The following is a 26,250-nucleotide window of genomic DNA, read 5'->3' on the forward strand; positions in this document are numbered from 1 at the left end:
GGTCCCGATCCCGATCACGAAGGGTCTGGACCCCTTGACCCTGCTGACCGACGACGCAGATGTGGCCACCTGGAACAACCAGGGGCTCCCCAGCGACCGCATGTCCACGGAGAACGCCACCATCCTGTGCAACACGGAGCGCTGGCCCCTCATCGTGGATGCCCAGCTGCAGGGCATCAAGTGGATCAAAAACAAATACGGCAGCGAGCTGAAGGCCATCCGCCTGGGACAGAAGAGGTGCGCGGTCACCGAGGCGGGTGGGGTGGGGGCTCCAGAGGCGGTGCCAGCCTGTTAGCTCAGCCAGAAGTCCGTGAAGCCCACTCAGAGGCTTTCACTTGTTAAATGAATGGACGGGTCTTTGGAAACAAACACTGGCCCACGGGGGCTCGGATTTTCTTAGTTCTTAGACCCCGGGGAATAGCACAGACAGTGAAGAATCGAACTCGCTGCTCCTCTCTCCCCATTCACTGCCGCTCCTGCAGGGGCAGTGCTGACACCTCAACCCCCACCCGCGGTGGTCCTGCCTGGTCACTGGCTGGCTGGGAGGCTGCGGCCGGTCGTCTTGCCATCTCTTCTCATAGATGGGACGCAGTGCCCCTAACACAGCTGCTGAGAGCCTTCCCAGGGTGCGGGGCAGTGAGAGGAAACACAGATGTGGAACGTTTAGCTCTGCAGCCACAAAGCAGTTCCATGTTCAAACCTCCCCACCTGGGGGTGATTCACACAGAGAGTCCTGTGCTCCCCTCCGGAAGGACCCTTTGGGGAGGAACGAACTACTGGCCCTTCAGTCACCTCTCCTGTCCCTCCTGGGGCACACGATTGCGTGGTCACTGCGTCCCGAGGCCCTCACGACCTGATGCTGTGCCCACAGCTATCTGGACATCATCGAGCAGGCCATCTCAGAAGGGGACACCTTGCTCATTGAGAACATTGGCGAGACCATCGACCCGGTTCTGGACCCCCTGCTGGGCAGGAACACGATCAAAAAGGGAAAGTGAGTGACAGGTCCCCCCACGTGAAGGTCCTCAGCACCGAGGTCTGGCCTCCGGACGGAGAGGAAGGGCAGAGCCTCTGCTTTCCTCGGAGCCGCAGGGGCTTCAGCACAACGCTGACGGGCGTGAGCGGGGAAGCCCCCTGGGAGGGGCCGCCAGGAGAGCAGTGGTAGGTCCACATCCCAGTTAGGGAGGAAGACCTACACCAACACGGCATCAGCGATCGCCTGCAGACGGCCATCCTTCATGGTCATCTTTTCTCCTGTTTTCATGCATTTTGCAAATCTTGAACCAGTATTACTATTTCTTCCTATTTAGCTGAGATTCATATAACGTAAGTTAACCAAAAGTAACCAATCCAGTGGCATTTAGGACATTCACGCCTGGTTTCTCTGAGTATCTTTTCAAGCTGTAGTAAGCATGCATACTTCGTTCTTTTTACAGCTGAATAATATTCCATTCTGTGGATCTGCCACATTCTGTTTATCCATTCATTGGTTGATGCACTGAGCTTATGTTACTTTTCTAACATAAAAACGTAAATCAGCTTTAAAAATGTAAATGTCGGAGTCGACCTGAGCCGCCTATAATTGCAGGGCTGTGGGCAGAAGCCCAGAATAGAGATGACAAATGTGGTGATATGCTAGAGTCTGAGGAAGGCCTGGCTTGAGTGGTGATACCCAGGGGTGAAATTAGAGGCCCCCCCAAAAGTGAGCTCAGCCAGAAATGGGGTAGCAGAGGGGAGAGCCAGAGAGAAGCAGCCCCCTCCAAGGACGAGCCAGCCCACATTCCTGGCTGCTCATCAGATTAGCCCAGGGAGCTCCTGGATGTCCTGGTGTTCTGAATTTGGGGGCCAGTGTCTTTCTGACGTTAATGGCCTTGGGGTGCATCCCAGGCCTGAGTGTTTCTTCAGAGGCTCCCACATGAGTAAGACATGCAGCCAGGGCTGAGTGAACTCTCCTATAAGACCAGAACAGACCAGCCAAAGAGCAGGTGCTTTCTCTAGAAAGGCTGGTGGCATCCCAAGAAGGAAAGGTCTTCTGTTTTCTTTTTTCCCGTTTCAGATTATTCATCAGGGTGAGCCCCGACACAATACACCATGATTTTATGTGTTTTTTTATTAAAAATTTTTTCCTTTTGTTATTTTGGCTGCATCGGATCTTAGTTGAGGCTTGAGGGCTTAACTGTCCCTCTGCAGGTGGGATCTTAGTTCCCCAACCAGGGATCGAGCCTGCATCCCCTGCTTTGGAAGGCAGATTCTTAACCCCTGGACTACCAGGAAGTCCCAATTTCATGTACATTAGAGGGAAATGGTTTCCTGGTTAAGTGGGAAATTGTGCAGATGGCTTCTGGAAGACCTTCATTCTAAGCAGCTTTATAGTGAAACATTTCATTTAGAAGTCCAGACTGTCCTCCCGGGCTGGCGGGAGTCCCAGGGGAGTCTGTGCTGCTGTCCTGAGGTCACCCGGGGTTGGGGGGGCCCTCCTAATACCTCCCTCCACGGACCACAGGTACATTAAGATCGGCGACAAGGAGGTGGAGTACCACCCCAACTTCCGTCTGATCTTGCACACCAAGTACTTCAACCCCCACTACAAGCCCGAGATGCAGGCCCAGTGCACCCTGATCAACTTCCTGGTCACCAGGGACGGGCTGGAGGACCAGCTCTTGGCCGCCGTGGTGGCGAAGGAGCGCCCAGACCTGGAGCAGCTAAAGGTGCGATGGGACGGGAGGAGCAGGGCGGGCGGCGGCTCGGACCGAGGGGGCAGGTCTCCAAGACCCACACGTCCGGTGACTCTGAAGGGGCCCCCGCTTGTCACACCGAGTGTGCTTTGTACAACAAAATGAGTCACTCCTCCTCCCCAGCTACCCCCAAACCTGATTCTAAATCAAGTGACAACTTCACTGAGAGAACAGGAGTCCACAGTGGTGCCCCGGACGCCCAAAAGCACTGAACTCCTCGCCCACAAGAATGTCTCTGCTACCAGCCCCAGTGTACCAGTCCCCTCCTGGGCTGTCCGAGCCACACCTGTGGGCTCTCAGGGGTCCCCGGCCCCCACATCTCCCACTGTGGTTCCCACACCCTTGCTGACTGCTCATGACAGGCAGCTGAAGGGGCCTCGGCTAAGCTGTTGAGAGGCTCTGAACCCCCGAGCGCCCCCAAGATGGGGAGGCCAGGCCGTGCCAGCAATTGAGTTCCCTTCCCGGGTCTCTGCCCCTCTCGCAGGCGAATCTCACCAAGTCCCAGAATGAATTTAAGATTGTTCTGAAAGAGCTGGAAGATTCTCTGCTGGCCCGGCTGTCGGCCGCATCGGGGAACTTTCTGGGAGACACTGCCTTAGTGGAGAACCTGGAGACCACCAAACATACGGCCAGTGAGATTGAGGAGAAAGTAAGAAACCGTCTCAGGGACCCACCCCCTCGTACCCCCAGCCATAGCACACAGCGGGCATGGCAGGTGGGCTGACGGTCATTGAGAAGAGAAGTCACAGCCTCACCGGGGCCCCAGGACAGGGTGGGGGGCACGGATGCCCACCAGGCACGTCATCTTCATCTGCTGATGGACATTTAGGTCATTTCCATGTCTTGACTGTTGTGAATAGTGCTGTTATAAACACAGCGGTGCATGCATGTTTTCGAATTATGGTTTGTCTAGTTATATGCCCAGGAGAGGGATTCCTGGATCATATGGTAGTTCTCTTTCAAGTTTTTTGAGGAATCTTCGTACTGTTCTCCATCACGGCTGCACCAACTTACATTTCTACCAACAGTGGGAGCAGCAAAGGTTTCCCTTTGTTCCATACCCTCTCCAGGACTTGTAGGCTAAACTTTTAATGAAGGCCATTCTGTCTGGTGTGAGGTGACACCTCATTGTGGTTTTGATGTGTATTTTTTTCTAACAGTCAGAAACGGTGAGCATATTTCCATGTGCCTCTAGGCGATCTGCCTGTCTTTGGAGAAAGTCTACTTAGGTCTTCCGCCCTAAGTGACTTTGGTTTGTGACTGCTTGTTTCAAGGTGCAAGAGGCAAAAATCACAGAAGTTAAAATCAACGAGGCGAGAGAGAACTACCGGCCGGCCGCAGCGAGGGCATCCCTGCTGTACTTCATCCTGAACGACCTCAACAAGATCAACCCCATCTACCAGTTCTCACTCAAGGTGCGGCTGCCTCCAGGCCCGGGGCTGTGGCCCTCGGGTCCGGGCTGCAGGTGTCCGTGAGGGGCGGGAGTCGGGGCACCAGGTCTGACCAGCACCAGCCCAGGGAGTGAGGGTCCGAGCAGTGCCCCCAGACCCCGAACCCCAACGGAAACCAACCAGAGCCAGCATGGGCGGCGTGGAGCAGGCTCAGGGGCCGTGCCCAAGCCCCTGCCTCCGGTGACACCCCCAGGCCTTCAACGTGGTGTTCGAGAAGGCCATCCTGAAGACCACCCCCGCCGACGAGGTCAAACAGCGCGTGATCAACCTGACGGACGAGATCACCTACTCGGTGTTCATGTACACGGCCCGCGGGCTCTTCGAGCGCGACAAGCTCATCTTCCTCGCACAGGTGGCCTTTCAGGTAACGTCCGGCCTCGGTACCCTGGGACCCGGACACGAGGAACCCCCAGGGGCGAGGTGGGGGGGTGCAGGGGACACTTTGGGGGTGCTGGAGATGCAGAGCCTCAGGCTCCGACTCAGACCCAGTGGCTCCAAGCCCCCACTTTAACACCATTCCTGGTGACCAATGGGTTTGAGGCACTGCCCTGGGACACCCCTGAGTTCATCCCAGGGAAGGAGCCCTGATGGGAGCCATCGAAGCGGAGGGAAAAACCCAAGCGAACTTTTTGGCCGACCCAATAAAAACAAACGAGGGGCTGGTCAGTGTTTCCCCTGCAAGTGGGGGCCGTGCGCCCCTGTCCGCCCACCCCCCGCCCCCCACACAGCTGCGGCACAACAGCTAAGCCAGCCCCCCACCTCTCAGGTCTTGTCCATGAAGAAGGAGCTGAACCCAGTGGAGCTGGACTTCCTCCTGCGGTTCCCGTTCAAGGCCGGGGTCGTGTCGCCCGTGGACTTCCTGCAGCACCAGGGCTGGGGCGGCATCAAGGTTGGTCTCAGACCCTGAACACCGCGTTCTCTCCCTGCCTCGCTCTCTTTCCTGCCCAGCCCGAGTGTGTTTACTAGACGCTCGGAGCCGGACGTTTAGGAGAATGGGGAAGGACTGGGGAGTGATGGGCTGCCTGCCAGCTCACGGGGACCCTGCCGTCCTCCTGGATCATAGCAGGTCCATCATCACACCCCTGCAGGTGGCAAACTGATCCCCCTACTCACCTCCAGGCAAGTGTGCAAAATGTCAAGGTCTGAGTCAAAACGACCAGAGGAAGGTGGTCCCCTGGGATGAGCAGGCCCCCCCCAACATTCCAAAGCCCCCCACATCCAGAAAAGCAGCCGAGAGTCACATCCCTAGATCAGATTCCTCCTCCCTCATCCCAGCGCTTTCTCTGGTTTGCCTCCAGCCCCCAGCAGCTCATCGTTTGATCCGTCAGGCATCTCCCAGAGCCTAGGGGCAGGGTGCCCCCCTGGGATAGACAGGGGAGAGCTGAAAGTGTGGTCTGCCCCCAGGCCCTCTCGGAGATGGATGAGTTCAAGAACCTAGACAATGACATTGAGGGGTCTGCCAAGCGGTGGAAGAAGCTGGTGGAGTCAGAAGCCCCAGAAAAGGAGATCTTCCCCAAGGAGTGGAAGAACAAGACGGCGCTGCAGAAGCTGTGCATGGTGCGCTGCATGCGGCCCGACCGCATGACCTATGCCGTCAAGTGAGTGCCCCGCCCAGGGCCCCTGCCACTCCCACCCCGCCCACCGATCCCCGTTCTGAGCTCTCGGAGCACTGGGGTCTCCAAAGGTGGCCAATGGGACTCCCCGCCTCCCCCGATGCTGGGCGAGGACACCCTGAGCTAAGTGACAGGAAGACAAGACTCCCTGGGTCTGCCGCCAAGATTAAAAAAAAAAGCCTGGGCGCTAACAGCCTGCGCAACCACACGGGGTCCTTGTAGGATGCTGTGGGGACGGAATTGGCAGAGCCATCAGTATCGGAGGACATGCGTGGCCGCAGTGACTGGACTTCAAGTAAATCTTTTATTTTTACGGCTCATTTGCAAAGGGAACAGTTGTGATTTCGTGAGCAACCTCCCTGGACCTGAACCACCTCCAGGACTGGAAACTTAAGCATTGAGTTTCAGCTCCTGGCTCCTTTCACTCCCCAGAGCACACAAAGACTCCAGGAATAGCAGCCGCTGTAACACACGCACACCAACCCGGGCAGACCACTGTGGTGTCGTGGGGAAAGGAGGAACCAAAGCAGGCCCCGTTCTCTTGGAGAGGCTTCTTGGTTTTCCACTTGTCCCAGTGGCCTGAAAGCCACCAGATTTCCCAAAAGACGCCCACGTCCCTCGTAGAATTCCCCTCTGACAAAGCAAAGGCCTGACTCACACCCACCGGTTGCTCAGGGACCAGTTCGTTTCTGTTTTGCTTTGTTTTCCTGGGACGAAAGAGGAACGGGACCCGGAGGGGTTCTGGGCGCAGGAGGAAGCAGGTAGAGTGAAGCCAGACATCACGTCACAGGGAGAGAGCAGGACCCTCCTGGGCTCAGCGCCAGAGGAAGGATGGACAAAGTCTGAGGAAGACCAAGGGGAAGGGCACTGGCCATCCCTCGGGACGCCGCCCGCCGGGAGAGCTGAGCACGTGTGGGTGTCCAGGCCCACTGCCCCCAGAGCGCTCGTGAGTCACCCAAGTCACACAGGAGAAAGGGCACCGGGACCATGTGGGCGACCATGAACACCAGGCGCTCCCATGTCACGCTCTGTGATGGAGGCGAGGAGAGCAGATTCACCTCCCCAGTGAAACGGGAGCGGAGCTCAACAGCAAGGAGATCCAGGTCCAAGTCCATGGCGAATAATAACACACAATCAGCAAGAGCCTGGGCGCCAGGTGCCGGGCGCCCCAGAGCCTCCCACCAGGTTCACTCGGCCCTCCACCAAGCCCTGGAGCCCAGTGCCTTCCCTCCTCCCGTCCACAGGCCCCAGGAAGGTCACTCGCCCATGACAGACAGGGAGCTGGCATCAGGCCCCCCAAAACACCAGCCGGATCTGTACACCTGGCACCAAGCAGGCCACTGAGGGTGGCTCTGGTACCCACGTGTCCATGACGCAGCGCCAGAGCAGCAGAGCCCAACCAGAACCAGGTGCCTGCTGTTCTGTGTCATCAATTCGTCCGCACAGAGTGACCACGTGGCCCGGCCACGTCAGGAGCAGCAGTGAGCTCGTGACATTCCTGCCCCGGGGTGGGACCTGCTACCTCCCAGACGTCCTTCCTGGGCAGGGATCCCCACAGTGACGTTCCAGGTCAATTTCAAAGGCAGGAGCTGAACATGACTGGAGGCCTTAAGCAGGAGCCCCCCCAGCCTGGGGTCAGCACTGAGCAGGAACCCCCCCAGCCTGGGGTTGGCACTGAGCAGGAACACCCCTCTACTGGCCTGGGGTCAACACTGAGCAGGAACCCCGCCCTGGCCTGGGGTCAGCAACGACTCAGGAGTCTGTGCAGAAGCCAGTAAAGGCCAGACTACAGGGTGGGGGTGGGGTGCAATGAGAGATGTCACTCCTGCGGGAGTAGGAAGGCCCACCTGGTGCCCGCCCGCTAACTCCCTGTTGACTCCGAGGGGTGCGTTGACATGACCAGGCCCACCTGAGGGTCTTCACGATGCTCAGAGCCTCAGGTTGCTGACCCCTTGGGAGTCATCTCCTAAGGAGGCCGCCGTCCTTTCCAAGACCACATTGGACATAAGTTTAGCTCCCGTGGCTCATTCAGACACAGCGAGCTCAGCCACCTGTGGTCAAGAGGGAGGGGCAGAGACCTGAGATGAGATGCCCAGAGTCACCCTAGGAGGGGCCTCAACTGACCCCAGCCTTGTCAGGGTCAACACAGAGCCTGGGGCTTGGAAGAGAGAGGTGCTTATGTGAAGAGAATTTGGGGTTTTTCTGTGACTTTCCTGAAGGTGCATGTTTTATGGTCCTTGGAGCTCGTCAAGGCGGCTCTAATATACATGTCCTTCCTCCTCGGGCCCCTGGGAGATCACCAGGACCCTTAGATGGGTCTGGGTTCTGCTCCTTGTTGCTGCCTTGGTCTGGAGAGCGGACAAGTGTGCCAGAAGCAGGAAGTCTCTAGGGACAGGCCTCTTCCTTGGGAGCAGAGGTGTGCTCACCTGAACGCCGTGGCACCTTGAGTCCCGTCCTGGCTGGCCTTGTACATCTTTGAAAGCGGGGGCAAGAGCCTCTCACCTGTCCATGTGCAGGTGGATGGGAGCCAAGGGCGCCCCAAGCAAACACCACACACGGCCTCCCTGCTTACAGGAGGTGCCAGCAGAAACTGGCTTTCCACCTAGAGACCCTTCTCTGCCTCAGAAAGTCCCCCAGGGAAACAGGCCCTCCCCTTTGGGTCTGACCGAGTGTTGTCCCCTCAGGAACTTTGTGGAGGAGAAGATGGGCAGCAAGTTCGTGGAGGGCCGGAGCGTCGAGTTCTCCAAGTCCTATGAGGAAAGCAGCCCCTCCACCCCCATCTTCTTCATCCTCTCCCCGGGGGTCGACCCCCTGAAGGACGTGGAAGCCCTGGGTAAGTGTGGCCAGCATGAGGCGGCATCACGGGTCCAAAGCATGGAGACCCCTCCACTCCCGGCAGCAGGGCAAGTGCCTGACACGCAGCAAGGACTGCTGCCGGGGTCCTGTGTGCCGCTGGTGGGACCGCGAGGGGGTGGAAAGATGGCTGGTGGTCCCTCCCTAAGTCACACGCAGAACTGCCGGACGGCCTGGCACGCCCACTTCCGGGGACATTCCCCAACACACACTTCACAGGGACCAGCTCTCACAGCGGCCAGAAGGCAGATCTTCTGGCCTACAGGCCCACCAGCTGATGAATGGCTGATCCTACTGAGGCGAATCCATGAAAGGCTCCGTGGAGACACGGACGGACAACAGATTTATGCACATGGGGGGAGGGGAGGAGAGGCTGATTTATGCACATGGGGGAGGGGAGGAGAGGCTGAGGTGTATGGACAGAGTGACCTGGAAACTTGCATTACCGTATGTTAAGTAGCCAATGGGAACTTGCTGTCTGTCTCAGGAAACTCAAACAGGGGCTCTCTATCAACCTAGAGGAGTGGGATGGGAGGGAGCTGGGAGGGGGGTTCAAAAGGCAGGGGATATAGTATACCTATGGCTGGTTCCTGTTGAGGTTTAACAGAAAACAACAAAATTCTGTAAAGCAATTATCCTTCAATAAAAAAATAGCGCTGACCCACCCTTGCAACATGGACAGCAGAGAGAACATTGTGCCAGAGGCAAGGAGCCATGTTCTACAATTCCTTGTCTCTGAAACGACGAATCCATAGAGCCAGAAGGCAGATTAGTGGTCCCCAGACGCTGGGGGGTGGGGGCAGCGGGATGGGTACAGGGTCTCCTTCTTGGACGATGAAAATGTCCTGGAACCAGAGAAACGGTTGCACAACATTGCGAATTATGACATGTCCCTATTAGAGATGGCTTTCAAAGCAGTACACTTTGACCTTTTGTCAAATTTTAAGAGAGGGTATGGAATTCCAAGCTGTGGATCACGGAACCTCTGTTTTTGTCATTCAGCCTTCCCCGTGCTTTTCCTGTTTTTCTTCAGGGAAAAAACTGGGATTTACCATAGACAACGGGAAACTCCATAACGTGTCCCTGGGGCAGGGACAAGAGGTGGTGGCCGAGAACGCCCTGGACGTGGCGGCGGAGAACGGACACTGGGTTATCCTCCAGGTGCGGGGGAGAGGGTGCCCACGCCCCTGTGGGTAGGGGACGCCAGTGCCCCTGGTGGGAGGGCTCCCCAGGGCCTCAGCACCCGAGGGGATTGGCCTGAAGGCCAGAAGGAAGGGATTCGCGTTCACCAGCCTGGCTGGGACTCCTGCAGCCTCTGGAGCAGGGCTCGGGGCAGGAGTCTCCCACACCAAGCACGGCTCCGCCTGGTCAGCAGGTGGCCTGGGGCGTCACCGCTGTCCTGGTGCTGCAAGTGTGGATCCTTCAACAGTGAGAAAGACATCCCCCCTCCTCCCCGTGCTGGCTCGACCGCCCGTCCTTGGCCCTGCAGCCTGTCCAAGTCCCCACCCTGGTCCGCCCCGGGTTTGGCAGACCCCGCAGCAGGGCAGACCTCAGTCCACGGGGCCTGGCCCGGCCCCGTGTGGGGACCCCGGGTTTAAGTCCTTCTCTTAGTTCATTTTCTTTTACAAAAACGATCTCCACTGTAAGTCCAGTTACTGTCTGTCAGGAAAGACATTACCTCACCTTCCCCACCATGCCTGTGACTCATCTGTTTTGTAACTGGAAATCTGCGCCTCGTAATCGCCCTTCCATTTCTCTCCTCCCACCACCCCTCTGACAACCACCTGTTTGTTTCATCTATGACTGTTACGTTTGTCCATTTGTTGTTTGGATTCCACACGTAAGTGAAATCATATGGTATTTGTCTTTCTCTGTCTGACTTCTTTCACTGAAGCATATTCTCTAGGACTGGCCACGTTGTTGCCGATGGCAAAATTTTGTTCTTTTTTAGGGCTGAGTAATATTCCATTGTGTGTGTGTGTGTGTGTGTGTTACATATATACACCACATCTTTTTTGATATTATCATGCACTCTGATTTTATATTTTAAATCCCATGATACATTATTGCTTGTTACAGTCAAGAGATATTTTTAAATTTACCCACATAGTCACCCCATCCAGTGCTCATCGTTCCTTCATGTTTTGCTGTGCTTCTGTTCTATCCACTCACCTACTGACGGGCACTTAGGTTCCTTCCACACCTTGGCAGCTGTAGACAATGCAGCTGTGAACACAGCTACGTGTATCTTTTGGAATCGCGTTTTCATTTTCTTGGATAAATGTCCAGAATTGGGGTTGCTGGGTCACAACACAGTTCTATGCTTCATTTTCTGAGAGGAACCTGCAAACTGCTACCCACAGGGGCTGCACCAATTTACAATCCCACTAACAGTGCACGGGGGTAGCCTTTTCTCCAGGTCATTGCTTTCCACCCAAGCCTCTCAGAGGAGGGGCGGGGACCATGTAACCCAGCATCAGGGACCCAGCCCTGATGCTGGGTGGAGGGTGGGAAAGACTCACCGAGGCTGGAGGCCCTGAATTAACTGAGCACCAGCCTCGACTCCGGGGCCTCAGTCACTGGGTGAGATGACCCAGTGTGGCCAGCGCCCCGGGGAAGGGCAGACGGCAGGGTCGGGACCGCTGCGGAGGGGCCTGTCCTGGGGAGGAGCGTGCAGGTGCTGAGCCCTGGTCTTGGCCGCAGAACATCCACCTGGTAGCCCGGTGGCTGAGCACCCTGGACAAGAAGCTGGAGAGGCACAGCGCCGGCAGCCACGATGACTACCGCGTGTTCATCAGCGCCGAGCCGGCCCCCAGCCCCGAGAGCCACATCATCCCCCAGGGCATCCTGGAGAACGCCATCAAGATCACCAACGAGCCGCCCACGGGCATGTACGCCAACCTGCACAAGGCCCTGGACCTCTTCACGCAGGTGGGACCCCTCCTGTGCTTTTCACCCACACTTTTCCCCACTGGGACCCCTCGACAGATGTCTGCCCCTGATCTGGCTTTCTGGCCCCAGGCCTGCCGCCCCCACAGAGCACTTGGCCTCCGGGTGGTGCTCGCAAGCCTGAGCCGGGGAGGAGGACACTGCTTAGCTTCCAGAAGCCTCTCTGCTCAGAGCCACCTGCTTAGCAAAGACCAGTTAAAATCTCACCTGCCCAGAGAGAACTAGCATTCAGACTCAGGGCTGAGTCTGCCTTTCCCTAGGGCCACCTGCTTTCAGAAAGGCTTTGCTAAACACCCCCTCCCCCTTCACAGGTTGTTTTTGGAGAGTCTGGGATGTGTAGACGATGAGGAAATGTTAATAATTGCACAGGAATTATATTGGGGAATATTTTATTTGGAAGAAGTATCAGTAATTTGACTTGTATCCTATACTTACGTGATACAGTTGCATTCAAAGCAAAGACAAGCAAGCATTCTCTACCCGACTTTACAGACCAGCGCAGAGCAGTCAGGGGCCTTAGGGCCCACCCCTATCCTCCACCCACCTTGCACCGCCCGTAAAGCAGCCAGCAAGGATGGCCTGGCCCTGCCGGGGCACCCGTGTGGACCCCACCTGACCCGGGTGTGTCCTCCCGCAGGACACGCTGGAGATGTGCACCAAGGAGATCGAGTTCAAGTGCATCCTCTTCGCCCTGTGCTACTTCCATGCCGTGGTGGCCGAGAGGCGCAAGTTCGGGGCCCAGGGCTGGAACCGGTCGTACCCCTTCAACAACGGGGACCTCACCATCTCCATCAACGTGCTCTACAACTACCTGGAAGCCAACCCCAAGGTATGGGCCAATCTGGTGCCCGCCCGCCCACTCCATTGCTCCGTCTCATGTTTAAGAGACGTTCCCTTGGGTCCATAAGCCAAAGGAAACCTGACTGCATGAGGCTCCTCGTGACCCCACCCATCTGACAGCATGGTTAGCACCCAGGCCCTGATCGGCCCCTCCAGCAGTCCTCGGCTGTCTGGCAATTTTTATGACTCCATGAGGGTCAGCATCTTTGGGAACCCGCTCATCCTGCACCTGAACAGGGATTCCCCCAGAAAGGCCAGCCTCCTGGGCAGTGTGGTGAACTGGGAAAAGCCGAAGAAGGGCCTCGGGGGCTGCAGGCCTCCCCAGTCAGTGTCTGGAGGCAGAACACAAGATCAGAGGGCAGGCCAAAAAAAAAATCTCTCTGGAGACACAGAGCACTTCCTTTCGTTCTTGTTGAAAACGGAGACAAACGTGTGAGGCGCTATGAAAGCCGCCGTGAGGGCTGCAGAGAGGCAGCTCAGCCAGGAACTCTGGCCGGAGGGCCCCAGCTGGCCTGTCTGTGGCACAGAGCGGGGACTTGCGGGCGTGGGCCTGAGGTGGGGTGAGTCCACACGCGACCAAAGCCAGAGGCGGCCATGGCCTGGGGAACCGAGAGCCGCCCGGCCTCCAGCCTACTGCGCTCCTCTCGGGATCTCCCACATGGAGCGGGGCCCTGGCACAGGACCTGTCTCTGTGAGCCCCCACCAGGAGGCGGCAGAAGGGGACCCCATAAACCCTGGGCTCCTCCGCACTCCTGCACAGCAGCACCTTCCTACACTGACTGCGGTGGACATTCTGCTGGCCCACAAAGCTCCCAGGGCACCCAGACTGCTGGGCCCAGTGCCTGAAGGCCGAGACACGCGCCCCAAGGATGTCTGAAAGCCTGAGGCTCAGAGCACCCCCTCCAAGCTTTAGGGGCTAAGAGACAAGGGGTGGAGAATACCCCCTGCCCATCGTAAGAAAGCTCAGATGCACTGGGAAGAGGGGAGACCTGGGCCAGCTGTCCTCAGACCCTGGAGGAAGCAGACCTCCCAGGATGGCCGCCACCCAAGCCTGAGACTGGAATGTTTGTTTGCTCAGTTCCTGGCAAAACACCCAACCCCAGACAAAGCAGGAGGGCAGACCGGGTGCAAGCCGGCCCTCCTCGGGGAAGGGGACGGCAATCTCCGTTTGCAGGTGCTGGTGAGGGTGGGGGTCACTTCACCTGTGACAGGGTCTGAGCTGCACGCCAGCGGCACATCTTACGACACTCGCACAAGTAAACAGACGCAGGAAGACGTGGAGGAAGAATTGCATCATCACAGTAGCTTCGTCAGAGAAGTTCTCTCCGGGAGATTCGAGTGGGAGGAGGAGTGGTGCTGGGAGCTTGTAACGACATTTACGCAGAAGCTTCCCTCGTGACACACAGAACCTAAGAAACCACTTCAGGACGCACACCGTGTGCTCCCATGACCGCCGGCGTGAGGGACGTTCGGCGTCCCGCTCAGCAGCATGTGCTCAGGCCTGGGACCGGGGCCTGCAAGGCCCAATCGTCCCTCATTCCAGCCCGTGGCCCCAGGGAGACAATGTTGAGTAAACACCTGCCATGAGGTCACCCGCCGCCCACAGCCCCTCCGTCCTCCCAACTCTGAGAAAGTTAACCCGGACTCTAGGGACAAGGCCTGGCAACTCGTCTCTGAGCAGCGCTCCGGGGACTCCATCCAGCAGGTGGGCACACAGCACCCGCCCCCGGGGGTCAGTCCCACCAACCCCCTACCCGACCCGCAGGGAAGGGCCGTCCCACCAAGAGGCCGTTTGAGGAGACCAGGGAGGCAGAGCGTGGGGTGTACCTGACCCCACTTGGCAGGAGAAACAGAAGCTGTCCCCAAAGCAAATACACAGAATGCAGAGAAAGCAGCTCAGCACATACTCAAGATAACCAAGCAGAGAGAAAAAGTGAGAGTCACAGATGACAACGAAGAGGAGATTAGTATTCCAAGTCAAAGTTCATGAGAGCACACCAGACAACTGAAGTCCCAAGACAAGTTCTTGGGACTTCCCTGGCGGTCCAGTGATTGGGACTCCATACTCTCACCCCCGACGGTCTGAGCTTGATTCCTGGTTGGGGAACTAAGATTCCCACATGTTGTGCGACTCGGCCCCAAAAAAAAGTCAACAAGTTCTTATTCAATTAACTTTAACTTGTCTGTTCTTGGCAGCCAGCTACCATCCAGGCAGGGCACTGCAGGAGCTGCATCAATGCCCACCTTGCCCTTAAGGAGTCGCAATCCTCAGAGAAAATAAGTGTGTGCGGTGAGGTCCCAGGCCGGGCGGTACATGTGATGCACAGCATGTCTCAACAGAGAGCCACAATACACTCTGGGTTTCAAAAGCTTGGCGCAAAACTAACAAAAAAAAGTGAAATACTTCATTCATAATTTTGATGCTGAATGCCTGCCGGAACAATCTTTCCACTTAAGTGGCTGCTGGAAAATCGGAAGTCTCGTTCATGGCGTCCCCGTGTGGCTCTCACTGCTGGACAGCGTTCTGCAGGAGGAGCAGCTACGCACTGGGATGAGAGCAGGGAGGGGACAGGTTCCCAGCACTGTCGGGGGTGGCGGAGATCTGCACCCAAGTGGCTTCAGAGGAGTGCAGTCGTGGCATGTGGTGGCCAAAGGAGCGGCACCCCAGGCCAAGGGCACAGCGTGGAAGCCGGGGCAGAGCCGAGGGATGCACAGAGAGACCCGGCCACCAGCCGGGGGATGCTTGTGTGTGCTGCCTGGTTTGGTCGGGTTCCCTCAGGGCAGAACCAGGCTTTGGGGTCGGGGAGAGGGTACTTGCTGGAGCTGGCTCTGCTACCGGAGCCCGCGTGGGCAAGGCTACTGGAGTATGCTTGGGACCAGGGCCCTGTGGGTGGGGTCAGTGAAAGACCCACTAGACTGCACTGCGTGGCCAAAAAGATCGCCGGTGCCCCAGAGCCAACACTCCGTCCATGGAGAGTTACTGCTCTTGTTGGAGATGGTGGTGAAGGGAAGGGTCACAGGCAGCTCCCCGTTCCAGCCCCACGTGGGGGAATAAAGGGAGCGGGGGACAGGCGGGCTGCAGGTGTGGGGTGGGCCTGCGGGGACTCAGTGCCGGTGCCAGGGGACTCATGTCAAGGGAGAGCGTGGAGGAGGGGTGGGCACAGGGCCAGGGAGACGGGGTGGAGGCTGGAGAGCCCCTCATGGGAAGAGGGTCGAGGAGGGGCTGATCCCATTCAGCTGCTGGCTGGAGTCAGAGGGGAGGCAGGGCCAGCCCTGGGCCTGGTGGCCGAGGGTAGCGGGTGACCCTGCAGAGCGGGTGGGGAGGAAGGGGCAAGGGCGACATGAGGGCCTGGCAGGCCCCCTGACGGCAGCTGTCCCCTCGAAGGTGCCCTGGGACGACCTCCGCTACCTCTTCGGGGAGATCATGTACGGCGGCCACATCACGGACGACTGGGACCGCCGGCTCTGCAGGACCTACCTGGCGGAGTACATCCGGGCGGAGATGCTGGAGGGGGAGATCCTGCTGGCCCCGGGCTTTCAGATCCCCCCCAACCTGGACTACAAGGTGAGGAGAGCGCCCTCCAGGGATGGGGTAACACATGAGACACGGGCGCCCTCCGGGAGGCAGAGCAACAGGGGAGTGCTAGCCCGTGGGCTCCCTGGAGAGGGCCTCCGTCACGGACCTTAGCACAGACCCTCCAGGAGGAAGCCAGCGGGCAGGCAACCCAGAAAGAGGGTTTGAGAGGCAGCTTCCACAGAGCAGGAGGGGAAACGCCCTCTCTGCAGTGGGCAGCAGCCCCAACAGGGGGTTGGCCCAGAGGGCAAGGGGTGGACGGAAGGTTCTGGGAAACGAGGCTTCATACGAGGACAGTGCAGGCTCTAGCTCGTGCGGCTCTCCCTGCTCACCTAGCCCCCTTTTGCAGGGCTACCACGAATACATCGATGAGAACCTGCCCCCCGAGAGCCCCTACCTGTACGGCCTGCACCCCAATGCGGAGATTGGCTTCCTGACGGTCACCTCGGAGAAGCTGTTCCGCACCGTCCTGGAGATGCAGCCCAAGGAGACAGACTCAGGGGCTGGCACTGGGGTCTCCCGCGAGGAGAAGGTGGGTGTCTGACCCCCACCCGGCAGGGAACCTACAAGCTGGCTGCTGCAGCCACTAAGCACCACTAAGCACCGAGTGCTGAGCTAGAGAGCGCCATCCCCACAGTGCCTCCCTCCCCAGGGCTCTGAACCTCGGCCCTGCCCCGCCCTGCCCCGCCAGCACGGGGAAGTCGAGATTCTCGACTGGAGCGGAGCCTCGGTGCTATGAAGCCCCACGACCTTTTCTCCCATGACTGACCAGAGGTCTACGGGTGGGCAGTGGTATAAGGGCCCACCATGGGGGCCACCCCTTGAGAGGGTGTGACCAGCACGTCCCCGCAGACAGCTCCCACCAAGGACAGGGTCAGGACCCCACGACCACCGGGTGACCTGATGGGGGAGGGAGGCATCTTCAGGAGGTCTGAAGGCGCCGGGTAGAGCGGCGATGCTCCTGAGGGCACAGCCAGATGGCCCTGACGATGAGCCCGGGGCTGCGCCCCCACGGTGCCCTTTTCCTGGCAACTCCGCCTGCCTCGCTCCTGGGCTTGGAGGTGAACTTTGGGGCAGTGCCCTGGCCTGGCACTGGGGCAGGGCTGGGGCCAGTGACACGAGCCGGCTGGGGACTGGCTTCCAGGTGAAGGCCGTGCTGGACGAGATCCTAGAGAAGATCCCGGAGACGTTCAACATGGCCGAGATCATGGCCAAGGCCGCTGAGAAGACCCCCTACGTGGTGGTCGCCTTCCAGGAATGTGAGAGGATGAACATCCTGACCAATGAAATGCGGCGCTCGCTGAAGGAGCTGAACCTGGGGCTGAAGGTCAGAATGGGGCGGCAGGACCCGGGGCGGGACCTAGATGCGGGCTGACCACCCTCGGCCATGGGCCAATGAGCCTGAGGCCACTGAGCCGCACCCTCGAGGTCCCTGGGCTGGAGAAGTGGGCACCTCAGGGCCAGTGACGCCTGGGTCTGCATCACTGCTGAGCGCCCCAGCACCCCCAACTGTGTGTCCCCCAGGGAGAACTGACCATCACAACCGACATGGAGGACCTGTCCACAGCCCTGTTCTATGACACCGTGCCCGACTCCTGGGTGGCCCGGGCCTACCCCTCCATGATGGGCCTGGCGGCCTGGTACGCCGACCTGCTGCTCCGCATCAGGGTAAGGACAGCCTCCGGGGAGCCACTGCACGCTCAGCAAACCCGTCCCCAGGGCCTGAAGAGCAAGGCTGGGGAGCGGGAGTGTGCCGAGGTCCCCGCTGGCCCGGCCTTGCTCAGAGCAGGGCCGAAAGCGCCTGGGCCACACCTCAGGGAGACAGGCCTCAGAGTGCAGGCACTTCCCCTCGAAGGAAGCCCAGGGTGAGCTCGAGGTGTGAGCAGCTCCTGTGGCCAGAGATGCAGAGGCCCTCCCAGCAGGTCCAAGAGGCTCCAGAAACACCCACTGGGGCAGCCACCTCCTGGGGGGGACCAGGGAAGGGAGCAGCAGCCTTTCAGACTCGAGCCTCTGACACTGAGCGCCCCCCGCCCAGCGAGGGGGAACCCCGGGCAGGCGGCGGGGGCCCCGCTGCCCACCGCGGTGTGGGGGCGGGGTGGCTCCAGCTCGGCCCCGCCCTGCCCCTCCAGGAGCTCGAGGCCTGGACCACGGACTTCGCGCTGCCCACCACCGTGTGGCTGGCTGGCTTCTTCAACCCCCAGTCTTTCCTCACGGCCATCATGCAGTCCATGGCCAGGAAGAACGAGTGGCCGCTGGACAAGATGTGTCTGTCCGTGGAGGTGACCAAGAAGAACCGGGAGGACATGACTGCGCCCCCCCGGGAGGGCTCCTACGTCTACGGGCTCTTCATGGAAGGTAGCTGGCGCTGGCGGCACAGGGCCCTGGAGCCTGGTGTGCCTTCTGAGGGCGGAGGGCCAGAAGCCAGCCCCACCCCACACCCAAGGGCATGGCAGCCTGGCCCTCCTCGGAGCCCCGTGAGAGGCCATCACGTGGCCAGGTCCCAGCAGTCGCGGGGGGCTCAAGGCCGGCGCTCACTCAGCCCCCACCCTGTCCTGCACCAAGCGAAGCCGGACAGGACCGCTCTGAGTTGAGTGCCAGCCCCTCCCCCGCGACAGATGTCACCCCTGTAGTGGGGGTGTCAGGCCCCCTCCCCACATCCCCAGAGATAAGCACAGCAGCAGGCGTTCTCCATGTTTATTGTGGAATTACAGGAAATCTCAGCGTCATTAAATAGGGTGAGTAGAAATAAGTCCGGTTCAAGGAGGCAACAGTTCAATGTGCGTCTACACGTTTACTGCGCACGGACAGGACAGACGCCACAGGGGAGGGGAGCGGGGAGCTGTAATCGGTCACTTTTAGCTGGAGTTAGTTTCCTGCCCCTGACAACACCACAAATGTAAACAATGGAGCCCAGGGCTTCAGGGCTGGGCTGGGCTGGGCTGGGCCGTCCCTCAGACGTTGGCATCGAGAAGCCCCCCACCATACCCTCTGCTCGCAGCCCCACGTGTGGTGATCCCAGTGCCAGTCCGGCCTCGGCACATCGCTGCAGGGGTGGGGGTGTGAGCCAGACCCCGCCCCTCCCTGCCAGCGAGACAGACGGGAACCAGTCACCTCACCACGGACCACCCTGACCCTCGGGTGTGCCATCCCTGCAGGAGCTCGCTGGGACACCCAGACCGGAGTCATCGCTGAAGCGCGGCTGAAAGAGCTGACGCCAGCCATGCCTGTCATCTTCATCAAGGCCATCCCTGTGGACCGCATGGAGACCAAGAACATCTATGAATGTCCCGTGTACAAAACACGCATCCGTGGTCCCACCTACGTCTGGACCTTTAACCTGAAAACCAAGGAGAAGGCAGCGAAGTGGATCCTAGCGGCCGTGGCGCTGCTCCTCCAGGTCTAGCTGGAGAGAGGCCCACGCTGCCCTGGGCCAGGTCCTGACTGCAACTTCAGATTCACAGCTGGGATCCCAGTCCTGCAACTGTCATTTATTTTCACAGGAACTGATGGTTGCTTTTTGTTCTCCTAAATAATCGAGGCACTTCATAGCACATCTGGACTAATCAGAGGCGGGGTGGATAGGATTAAAACAATGATGCTACTGAGCCACGCTTGTCTGATTCACTGGAGCTGGCCTTCAGCTCGGCGCCTGGTGGCCACCAAGGGCCTGGCACAGGCCTGGGGGCGAGGCCCCGATTCCCAGCAGCTGGAGGAACAACCCAGGACCCAAACCCCCAAATCCTGACTTCCCACAGGGGCGGCTGGGTTAATCTTCCCCCATCAGTGGCCTGGAGGGTTAGAGCTGGAGGCAGTCCCACCCTTGGGCCTGATGCTACATGTAAACACCCACCACTAAGGGGCCAGGGCGTTCCGTTCCCGTATAAACAGGAGCTGCCACCTCCACAGGCTCTGTCTCCTAAAGCGTCCTTCCTTCTCTGAAGGAAGGAAACCTCCCTCGGTTATGGTAATGCCTCCTCCCTGCCCCAGAAATCTGAAAAACAAACTGTTTCCAAAGAGGGGCCATTTCCATGCACCTCAAGTACTTCCCTGTCAACTGCCCACTTTCTGAAATTGCTGGGAACCGGAGGGACCACTATGAACACGTGTCTGTGCCCTGAGAGGTCACAGTAAACGTGCTCAGTGCTGGGCAGCACCTTCGTTGTCCTTCAGCTCCCGCCTTCTCCCCAGCAGTGCTCACTTGTTGCCACCACAACAGACTTTAAAGCAAAGTGCATAATAGACAAAGAAGGGTGTCACATAATAAAGGGATCAATACGAGAAGATGTAACCGTTACAGACGCACCTAAACATATAAAGCAAACGTTAACATGTGCAAAAGGAGAAAGACAGTAACAACAGCAACGGGCTTTAACACCCATTTACAACAATGGACAGAAAAATCAATAAGGAAATAGTTGTCTCAAATGACGCATCAGACCAGTAGGACTTTCTAGATAACTAGCGCACATTCCATCCAAAAACAGAATGTACGTTCTTTCAAGCACACGTGGAATGTTCAGCAGGAGGCATCGCGTGCTAGGAAGGAGACCAGGAAATACCTGGAGACGACGAAAATAAAACGCCACTTTCCAGCATCTGTGGGATGAAGCAAAACCAGTTCTAAGACTTCCAGGAGATCCCAGCAATACAGGCCTACCTCAAGAAATAAGAGAAATTTCACACAGCCTAACCCACCCACCATCTAGGAATCAGAATCAGAAAATGAAGAATAGACACCAAGTCAGCAGAAGAGGGCCGGCTGCTCAGCAGCCAAGAAACCCTGGGGTGAGTGTGTCCTCGGGCACTGCAACCCGGGCTGAGCATGGCAGTGGGCACCAGGAGGGCCAGGGCCCCCAGCCCCCCGTGCTTCTAGCACAGGAGACAAGGTTCAGGAAAGGTGGCCCCCCACGCCCTCCACACACAGCCTGCCCACGAGCCAGCAGGGAAGGGACGAGAGGTGGCCCATCTCATTGCACCCTGAGCTCCAAGGGGCGCAGGTGGCTGCCCTGGTGCCGCTCCTGGAGCTGCCCCGGGAAGGCCCCCATCTGACGGCTGGGGGGCGGTGTCCCTATCGGCAGCCAGAATGACCTCAGCAGGACCGAGAGCAGAAAGGCCCAGACCTGCCTGACTCTGCATGGCCAAGCCGACGCACGTAGTTCAGAAAAGCAGCTGTGCTGCCCTTAAGGCTGCCCCAGGGGACGGGTGCAAACAGAGCGAGAAGCGGACAAGGCAGGCGGCGAGCAGGGCCCGCAAACTCCAGAAACAGACGCCGGGGGGGGCGGGGGTGGGGGGGCCTCACGCGCTGGACCCTCAGTGTTTCCTGGCTTAAAAGCAGAGTAAAGGAGCCTGCCCCCACAACCCCACACTCCCCGCGCCAAGAAAACAAGGGCCTTGCTTTCTAAGTTCACCTTGATCCTGAAGTTTTGTAAAAACCTTTTTCCAAGGATTCTCATCCAATCCATGGGTAAAGAAGCAGTCCTCGAAGGCCTACCTCTGGGGCCAATGATCTACAACAATCCTGGGTCTGGTGGGGCTGAGAGGGAGAAGGAAAAGTGTCCCTCAAACCCTCCCTCCCAGGGACCTGGAGGATCCACGCCCCTTCAGCAGCAGGGGTTGTGGCCAGAGTCTGGATGCCGGGCAACCGCCTCTGCTGGCCAGAAGGGGCCACTGTAGCCCGTGGTGTCCAGGCTGGAGGGACAGGAGAGCCACCACTCTGACTGGAGAACACAGGCCTGCCGGTGGCCACCACACAACTCATGCTAATCCCTGGTGATAACCACAGAATGCGGAGGTTTTCCAATTTTGCCTCCAGAACCTGAAATAAGACAGTCATTCATTCTACATCACACACGGCGAGTCGATAACAAAATTCTCTCCATGCTGTGAGACGATTCACCCTGGAGCTGCAATCCGGTCTCAGAGATAGAGCCTGGGACGAGCGCTGTGCTGCATCTTAAAGTGCCGTGAGCCCAGCAGCAGTCCCGGGGGAGAAGGGTAGGGGCCCAGGCTGCGGTGAGCCCCAGGGGGAGAAGGGAAGCCCCCTCCCCCAGGACCGTCCTGAAGGCAGGCGGCAGACACAAAGCAAGCAGGCTGCCTACTGCTCAAGCCCGGCTGTGGCGCAGGCTCGCTCTGGGCCCACAGCCCCTGCAGGAACGCAAACGCTGTTTACCGAAAGCCTCCCTCCAAACAGAAACCCAGTGCCCAGCACATTCCTTTGGCTTCCCTCCTCTGATCGTCCACAGGACAACTTAATAACTGGTTTGAAGACAGTGTTAACTGATGTGCTGCTGCCCCTGGGCAGCGTGGCTGCGGCTCCACCCCACTCCCCACCGGAGAACCGGCAGACCTGTCTGGGCCCGGGGGCGGGGCCAGGGCCGCTCCAGGCTCAGATGGGGTGCCCCTAGCCCCGGAGCCCCGGCCTCCCAGGACCCACGCGCGAACGTGACCATCGGAGCTGCCAGCCCTCCGCAGGGAGACACGGCAGGTAGGGAATCCCATTTGTCTCCCCCCACCCCCAACTCCCTGCCACCACCCCGCCCTTGCCAGGGGTGAGGGCCAAGCCCTGGGGCCGTGAGGCCTCCTCTCTGGACCTGAAGCACCAGTCCTCTCTTCAAGCACCTGAAGGTGTGCGGAGTGGGCCACACCAGGCTGGGAGGTTTTTGAAATCTGCTCCCGGAGACCCCAGGGGCAGGGGAGGAGTGGCCCCGGGGAGAGAGAAACAGCAGCAGGTAGAAGAGGCAGCTTGGGGGAAAGGAAAGCATCTGCATCTCAGCCTTTAAGCATTTTTTTACTCTCTGAATTTTTGTGTTATCTGAATAAAGTAATAAAATGTTGAGAAAAAAACGAAGTGAGAAAATGCAACCTTTTAAAGTGATGAGGAGAGAACCGTGACCCCAGGACACACACGGGGCCAGCACGGGCCAGGCTCGGCCGCTCAGCATCCTCAGCCTCCACCCTGTGCTCCCGCCTGCTCGCTCTCCTTCCCCCACAAGCCCCTCTGCCTGGCTGGACCAGCGGAGTCTGCCCCAGAACGTCCCACCCCGAGACTGATCCACCTGGGGCCAGGTCAGGGTCTAAAGAGATCTGAACCCAGAGGGTCACTCAGGAGAGACCCCACCCCTGACGGCAGCCCTGGGGGCCGTCCCACGAGGCTTCCTCTTGTCCCCCCCTGGGACACAGCTGGTGGCCCGGGGCCTCGGGGCTCTCGGCAGGCTCCTGGGTGGGCAGAGCGAGTCCCGCCGCCAGTCACTGAGACCACCACGTGTCTGCAAGCACAACCCAGGAGTGTCGGGGAGACGGGGTCACAGCCTGTCTGAGGCTCCGTCCGTCCTGCACAGCCCAGGCAGCAAGCCCGGGTGCCCCCACCATGAGCGCTGCCCCTCTGCCCCCGCTGCCTTCAGAACCCCGTGCTCCGCGACGGACAGTGGGCACAGAATCTACCCCGGTGTCCGGCAGCCATGAGGCCCTGGCCCCAAGGCCGCCTCCGGCCCCCATGCGAGCACAGACACGTCCCACCACGTGACCCCACCACGGCCCTGGGACCTGACGGAGGGTGAAAGGGCCACCTCATTAGCAGCAGGCTTCCAAGCCTTCGATAACCACCCATGACCCCAGACACACACCCCTGGGCAGGTAACCAAGGATGGACCAGAGAGCCCCCAAGCCCCTGCGAGAGGCCCCGGGACCCCAGCTGGAGAGGACCGCCCGTGGCCCCTAGTGACCCAAGGTCAGTACCTGCTGTCCTCAGAAGAAGTTCTTGATCAGCGGAGTCACCATCTTCACCCACAGCTTCACCTGCCGGCTCGGCTGCTCAAAGGTGGCAGAGGACACCACGCCTGCCCTGCGGTAGAGCTGCTCCTGCTCCTGGGGAAGAGGGACAACCAGGAGTCCCGGGGCGGCTCCAGGACCAGCCACTCGGCCTGCTGGCCCTGGGGCTCCGCGGGGGCCCTGGCGCAGGTCGTCCCTGTGAAACATCCCTGGGGAAAGCTAGTAAGCCGAGTGTCTACAGTTTGAAGACTGAGGTGCGTGGGGAACAGGCAATTTAGAGCTGAAGGAATTCAGCTGGTGGAGGAAATATTTAAAAGTGCACCCTCGATAAATGAGGCAGTGCAATTAAAATGATGAAGGTCCTTTTTTAAACAAGACACAGTTTTTCTTCTCTCAAGCTGGCAGAAAGTGGTAACGTCATCAGCCCTGCTGACGAAGGCCAAGGGAGCAGGCATTCCCGGACACGGCTGATGGCAAGGGGGGGCCGGGTCCCCGTCTGGAGAGCAAGTTGGCAACAGGTTATCGAAAGCCTTGAAAAGCTCCATGTGCAAGAGTTTATCCCAAGAAAATAACTACGCACTAAGATTTCTGTATGCGCACATTTATCACGCCAACATTTATGATGGAGAAAACCTGGAAAGCACCTAAATGTCCAACAACCAACTAATCAAACATAGCAAACCATATGACACACCGGCATTCACCACGAGCTGACCGTGCCCTGGAGAAACACTGACCTGAGGCTATGGGAAGGCGCACCACAGACTGAGTGCAAGGCACGGGGCGGGCACTAACACACACAACACAGTCCTGATTTCTTTAAAAAGAAAAAAGCCAAGCGACACTCTCCGTAAGCCCACAGACCAAGACCGGCTAGGAACGACCGAAACAATTTCACTGATTATTTCTGGGTGACAGGGTCAGTGTCTTCTAATTTTCCTTCCATTTTAAAGTGAACGAATACTACTTTCATGTTTAAAAACGCTGACATAAGCCTTGTCTGACATGGTGTTCGAGAAGAGGACTGCCCTGGCGGCCCAGCAGCTAAGAGTCCACTTGCCAGCGCAGGGGCCGTGGGTTCGACCCCTGGTCTGGAGGATCCCGTGTGCCGCGGGGCAGTGAGGCCCACGTCCTGGAACCTGCGCCCCGCGACCAGAGAAGCCACGGCAGCAGAGAGCAGCCCCCGCTCTGCACACCGCAGAAAGCCCACACCCAGCACGAAGACCCAGTGCAGCCAACAATGAACGAACGAATAAAAACATCTTTGAGACGAGAAACTGCCTCTCTTTTAAAACACACCCTCGAAGCTTTCCCGAGGCAGAGGCAGCAGTCAGAAGCTGTGACTTCCCTCTCTGAGCCTTGTGTCCCTTCATCTGTGAAACCCTGACTACCCCACGCCCCAATAAGGCTCCCTCAGCACTGGCTGTGCCAACACTCCAACCATGTTGGCACCAGGAGCCCCAGGGGGGTGCTGCGGTGCCGCCCCCCGACCTGCCGGGGGCCGGACGCTCTCCTCTGGGGGGTGGGAACGGAAGCCGTGTCCCTGGCCAACCCCTGTGACCCAGTGAGGACGGGAGGGGGGGACACAGCGCCCTCAGAACACGACAGACTGTCCGCAGCTCTTCCCGTCAAGGGCTGGGGAAATCTAGTGCCCGACTTCACGTCTTCCTGCACAGCCTGCGTGCTCAATCCCTTGTGCGCCGGGCCAGGGCCGGGGTCCCTGGCGCTTCGCGTCCGAGCCGACTGTGCCGCCCACTGACCGCGGCTGGACGGGCCTGTCGGAGGAGCCGGCCTTGGTCTCCAGGGGCTGCTTTGCGGCGGTCTCCACAGACCCGGCTCCAGCTTTATGTTTTTCCAATGAATATGCAGCCAAGATCTCAATTAAATTACCAGAAACACTTTAAGTTTCCTCACAGCCTCCGCACAGGGAAGGAGAAGGAAGTCAGCTGCTCGGGGTCACAATGCTGTTCAAGGGAGGCTTCCCTAGGTCACCAGTGGGGAACCGTGCTGCCCGAACAAAACCAGGAAGCTTTCAGTTTTTATTGTATGTACTCAGTGAAGGGAAGGACTGTGGATTTGGATAAAAATATCTCCCCACTCCGGTGCCCAGGAACACACGGACAGGGCCCTTCCCTGGGACCCCAGGAGGACTCCAGAGGTGGCTTCTGATGGCAGGGCCCCAGGCAGCGGGGTTTTAGGGACTTTCTGGGCTCTGGGGAGGTTGTGCAGCTGGGCAGTCCCAGGATCGGGCCTCACAGGGGCCTCTCCGGAGGGTGGCTGTTGTCCCGGTATGTAAGTGCATAGGTGGAGTTATCCAGAAATGCCTTTCTGCATGTTAAAGGCATAGAGGTGAGCGAGCACGCCTCTAAAGAATGGAAGGGCTGCAGTGGTGCGGACTGTCACCCTCCCAACAAAAGCCCCTGGGACTCAGGTTTGGGAAGAAAAAGAAAATATCCCAAATATGTCAT

At 58.7% G+C, this 26,250-nt stretch overlaps 2 protein-coding genes across 31 annotated transcripts in view; one reads left to right on the top strand and one right to left on the bottom strand.

Moving 5' to 3' along the window:
* The window catches only part of DNAH17 (dynein axonemal heavy chain 17), a 94,625-nt gene extending 75,005 nt beyond the window's left edge, over positions 1–19,620 (top strand). For 2 of the 3 annotated variants that reach the window (XM_070773975.1, XM_019981371.2), the window contains 18 exons: positions 2–237; positions 872–994; positions 2,504–2,708; positions 3,220–3,384; positions 4,010–4,150; positions 4,380–4,550; positions 4,953–5,075; positions 5,591–5,784; positions 8,484–8,632; positions 9,686–9,813; positions 11,356–11,583; positions 12,239–12,430; positions 15,827–16,006; positions 16,365–16,547; positions 17,160–17,342; positions 17,540–17,683; positions 18,145–18,370; positions 19,171–19,620. In XM_070773975.1, coding sequence (XP_070630076.1) covers positions 2–237; positions 872–994; positions 2,504–2,708; positions 3,220–3,384; positions 4,010–4,150; positions 4,380–4,550; positions 4,953–5,075; positions 5,591–5,784; positions 8,484–8,632; positions 9,686–9,813; positions 11,356–11,583; positions 12,239–12,430; positions 15,827–16,006; positions 16,365–16,547; positions 17,160–17,342; positions 17,540–17,683; positions 18,145–18,370; positions 19,171–19,418 — 3,219 coding nt within the window. In that variant the 3' untranslated portion in view covers positions 19,419–19,620. The remainder of the gene's footprint in view (position 1; positions 238–871; positions 995–2,503; positions 2,709–3,219; positions 3,385–4,009; positions 4,151–4,379; positions 4,551–4,952; positions 5,076–5,590; positions 5,785–8,483; positions 8,633–9,685; positions 9,814–11,355; positions 11,584–12,238; positions 12,431–15,826; positions 16,007–16,364; positions 16,548–17,159; positions 17,343–17,539; positions 17,684–18,144; positions 18,371–19,170) is intronic. The other variant, XM_070773976.1, reaches the window with a different exon arrangement.
* The window catches only part of PGS1 (phosphatidylglycerophosphate synthase 1), a 65,536-nt gene that overhangs the window by 9,678 nt on the left and 29,608 nt on the right, over positions 1–26,250 (bottom strand). For 7 of the 28 annotated variants that reach the window (XR_011562150.1, XR_002182997.2, XR_011562149.1 and 4 more), the window contains one exon: positions 23,750–23,878. Coding sequence is in view for 8 of the 28 variants with exons in the window: in XM_019981379.2 (XP_019836938.2) it covers positions 23,759–23,878 (120 nt within the window). In the remaining 20 variants the exon portion in view is untranslated. Of the gene's footprint in view, positions 1–18,695; positions 23,281–23,749; positions 23,879–26,250 lie in introns of those variants that run through there. The other 21 variants (XR_011562154.1, XR_011562145.1, XR_002182993.2 and 18 more) reach the window with 8 other exon arrangements.

The sequence above is a fragment of the Bos indicus genome, chromosome 19, assembly GCF_029378745.1.
Source record: "Bos indicus isolate NIAB-ARS_2022 breed Sahiwal x Tharparkar chromosome 19, NIAB-ARS_B.indTharparkar_mat_pri_1.0, whole genome shotgun sequence".
Taxonomy (NCBI): domain Eukaryota; kingdom Metazoa; phylum Chordata; class Mammalia; order Artiodactyla; family Bovidae; genus Bos; species Bos indicus.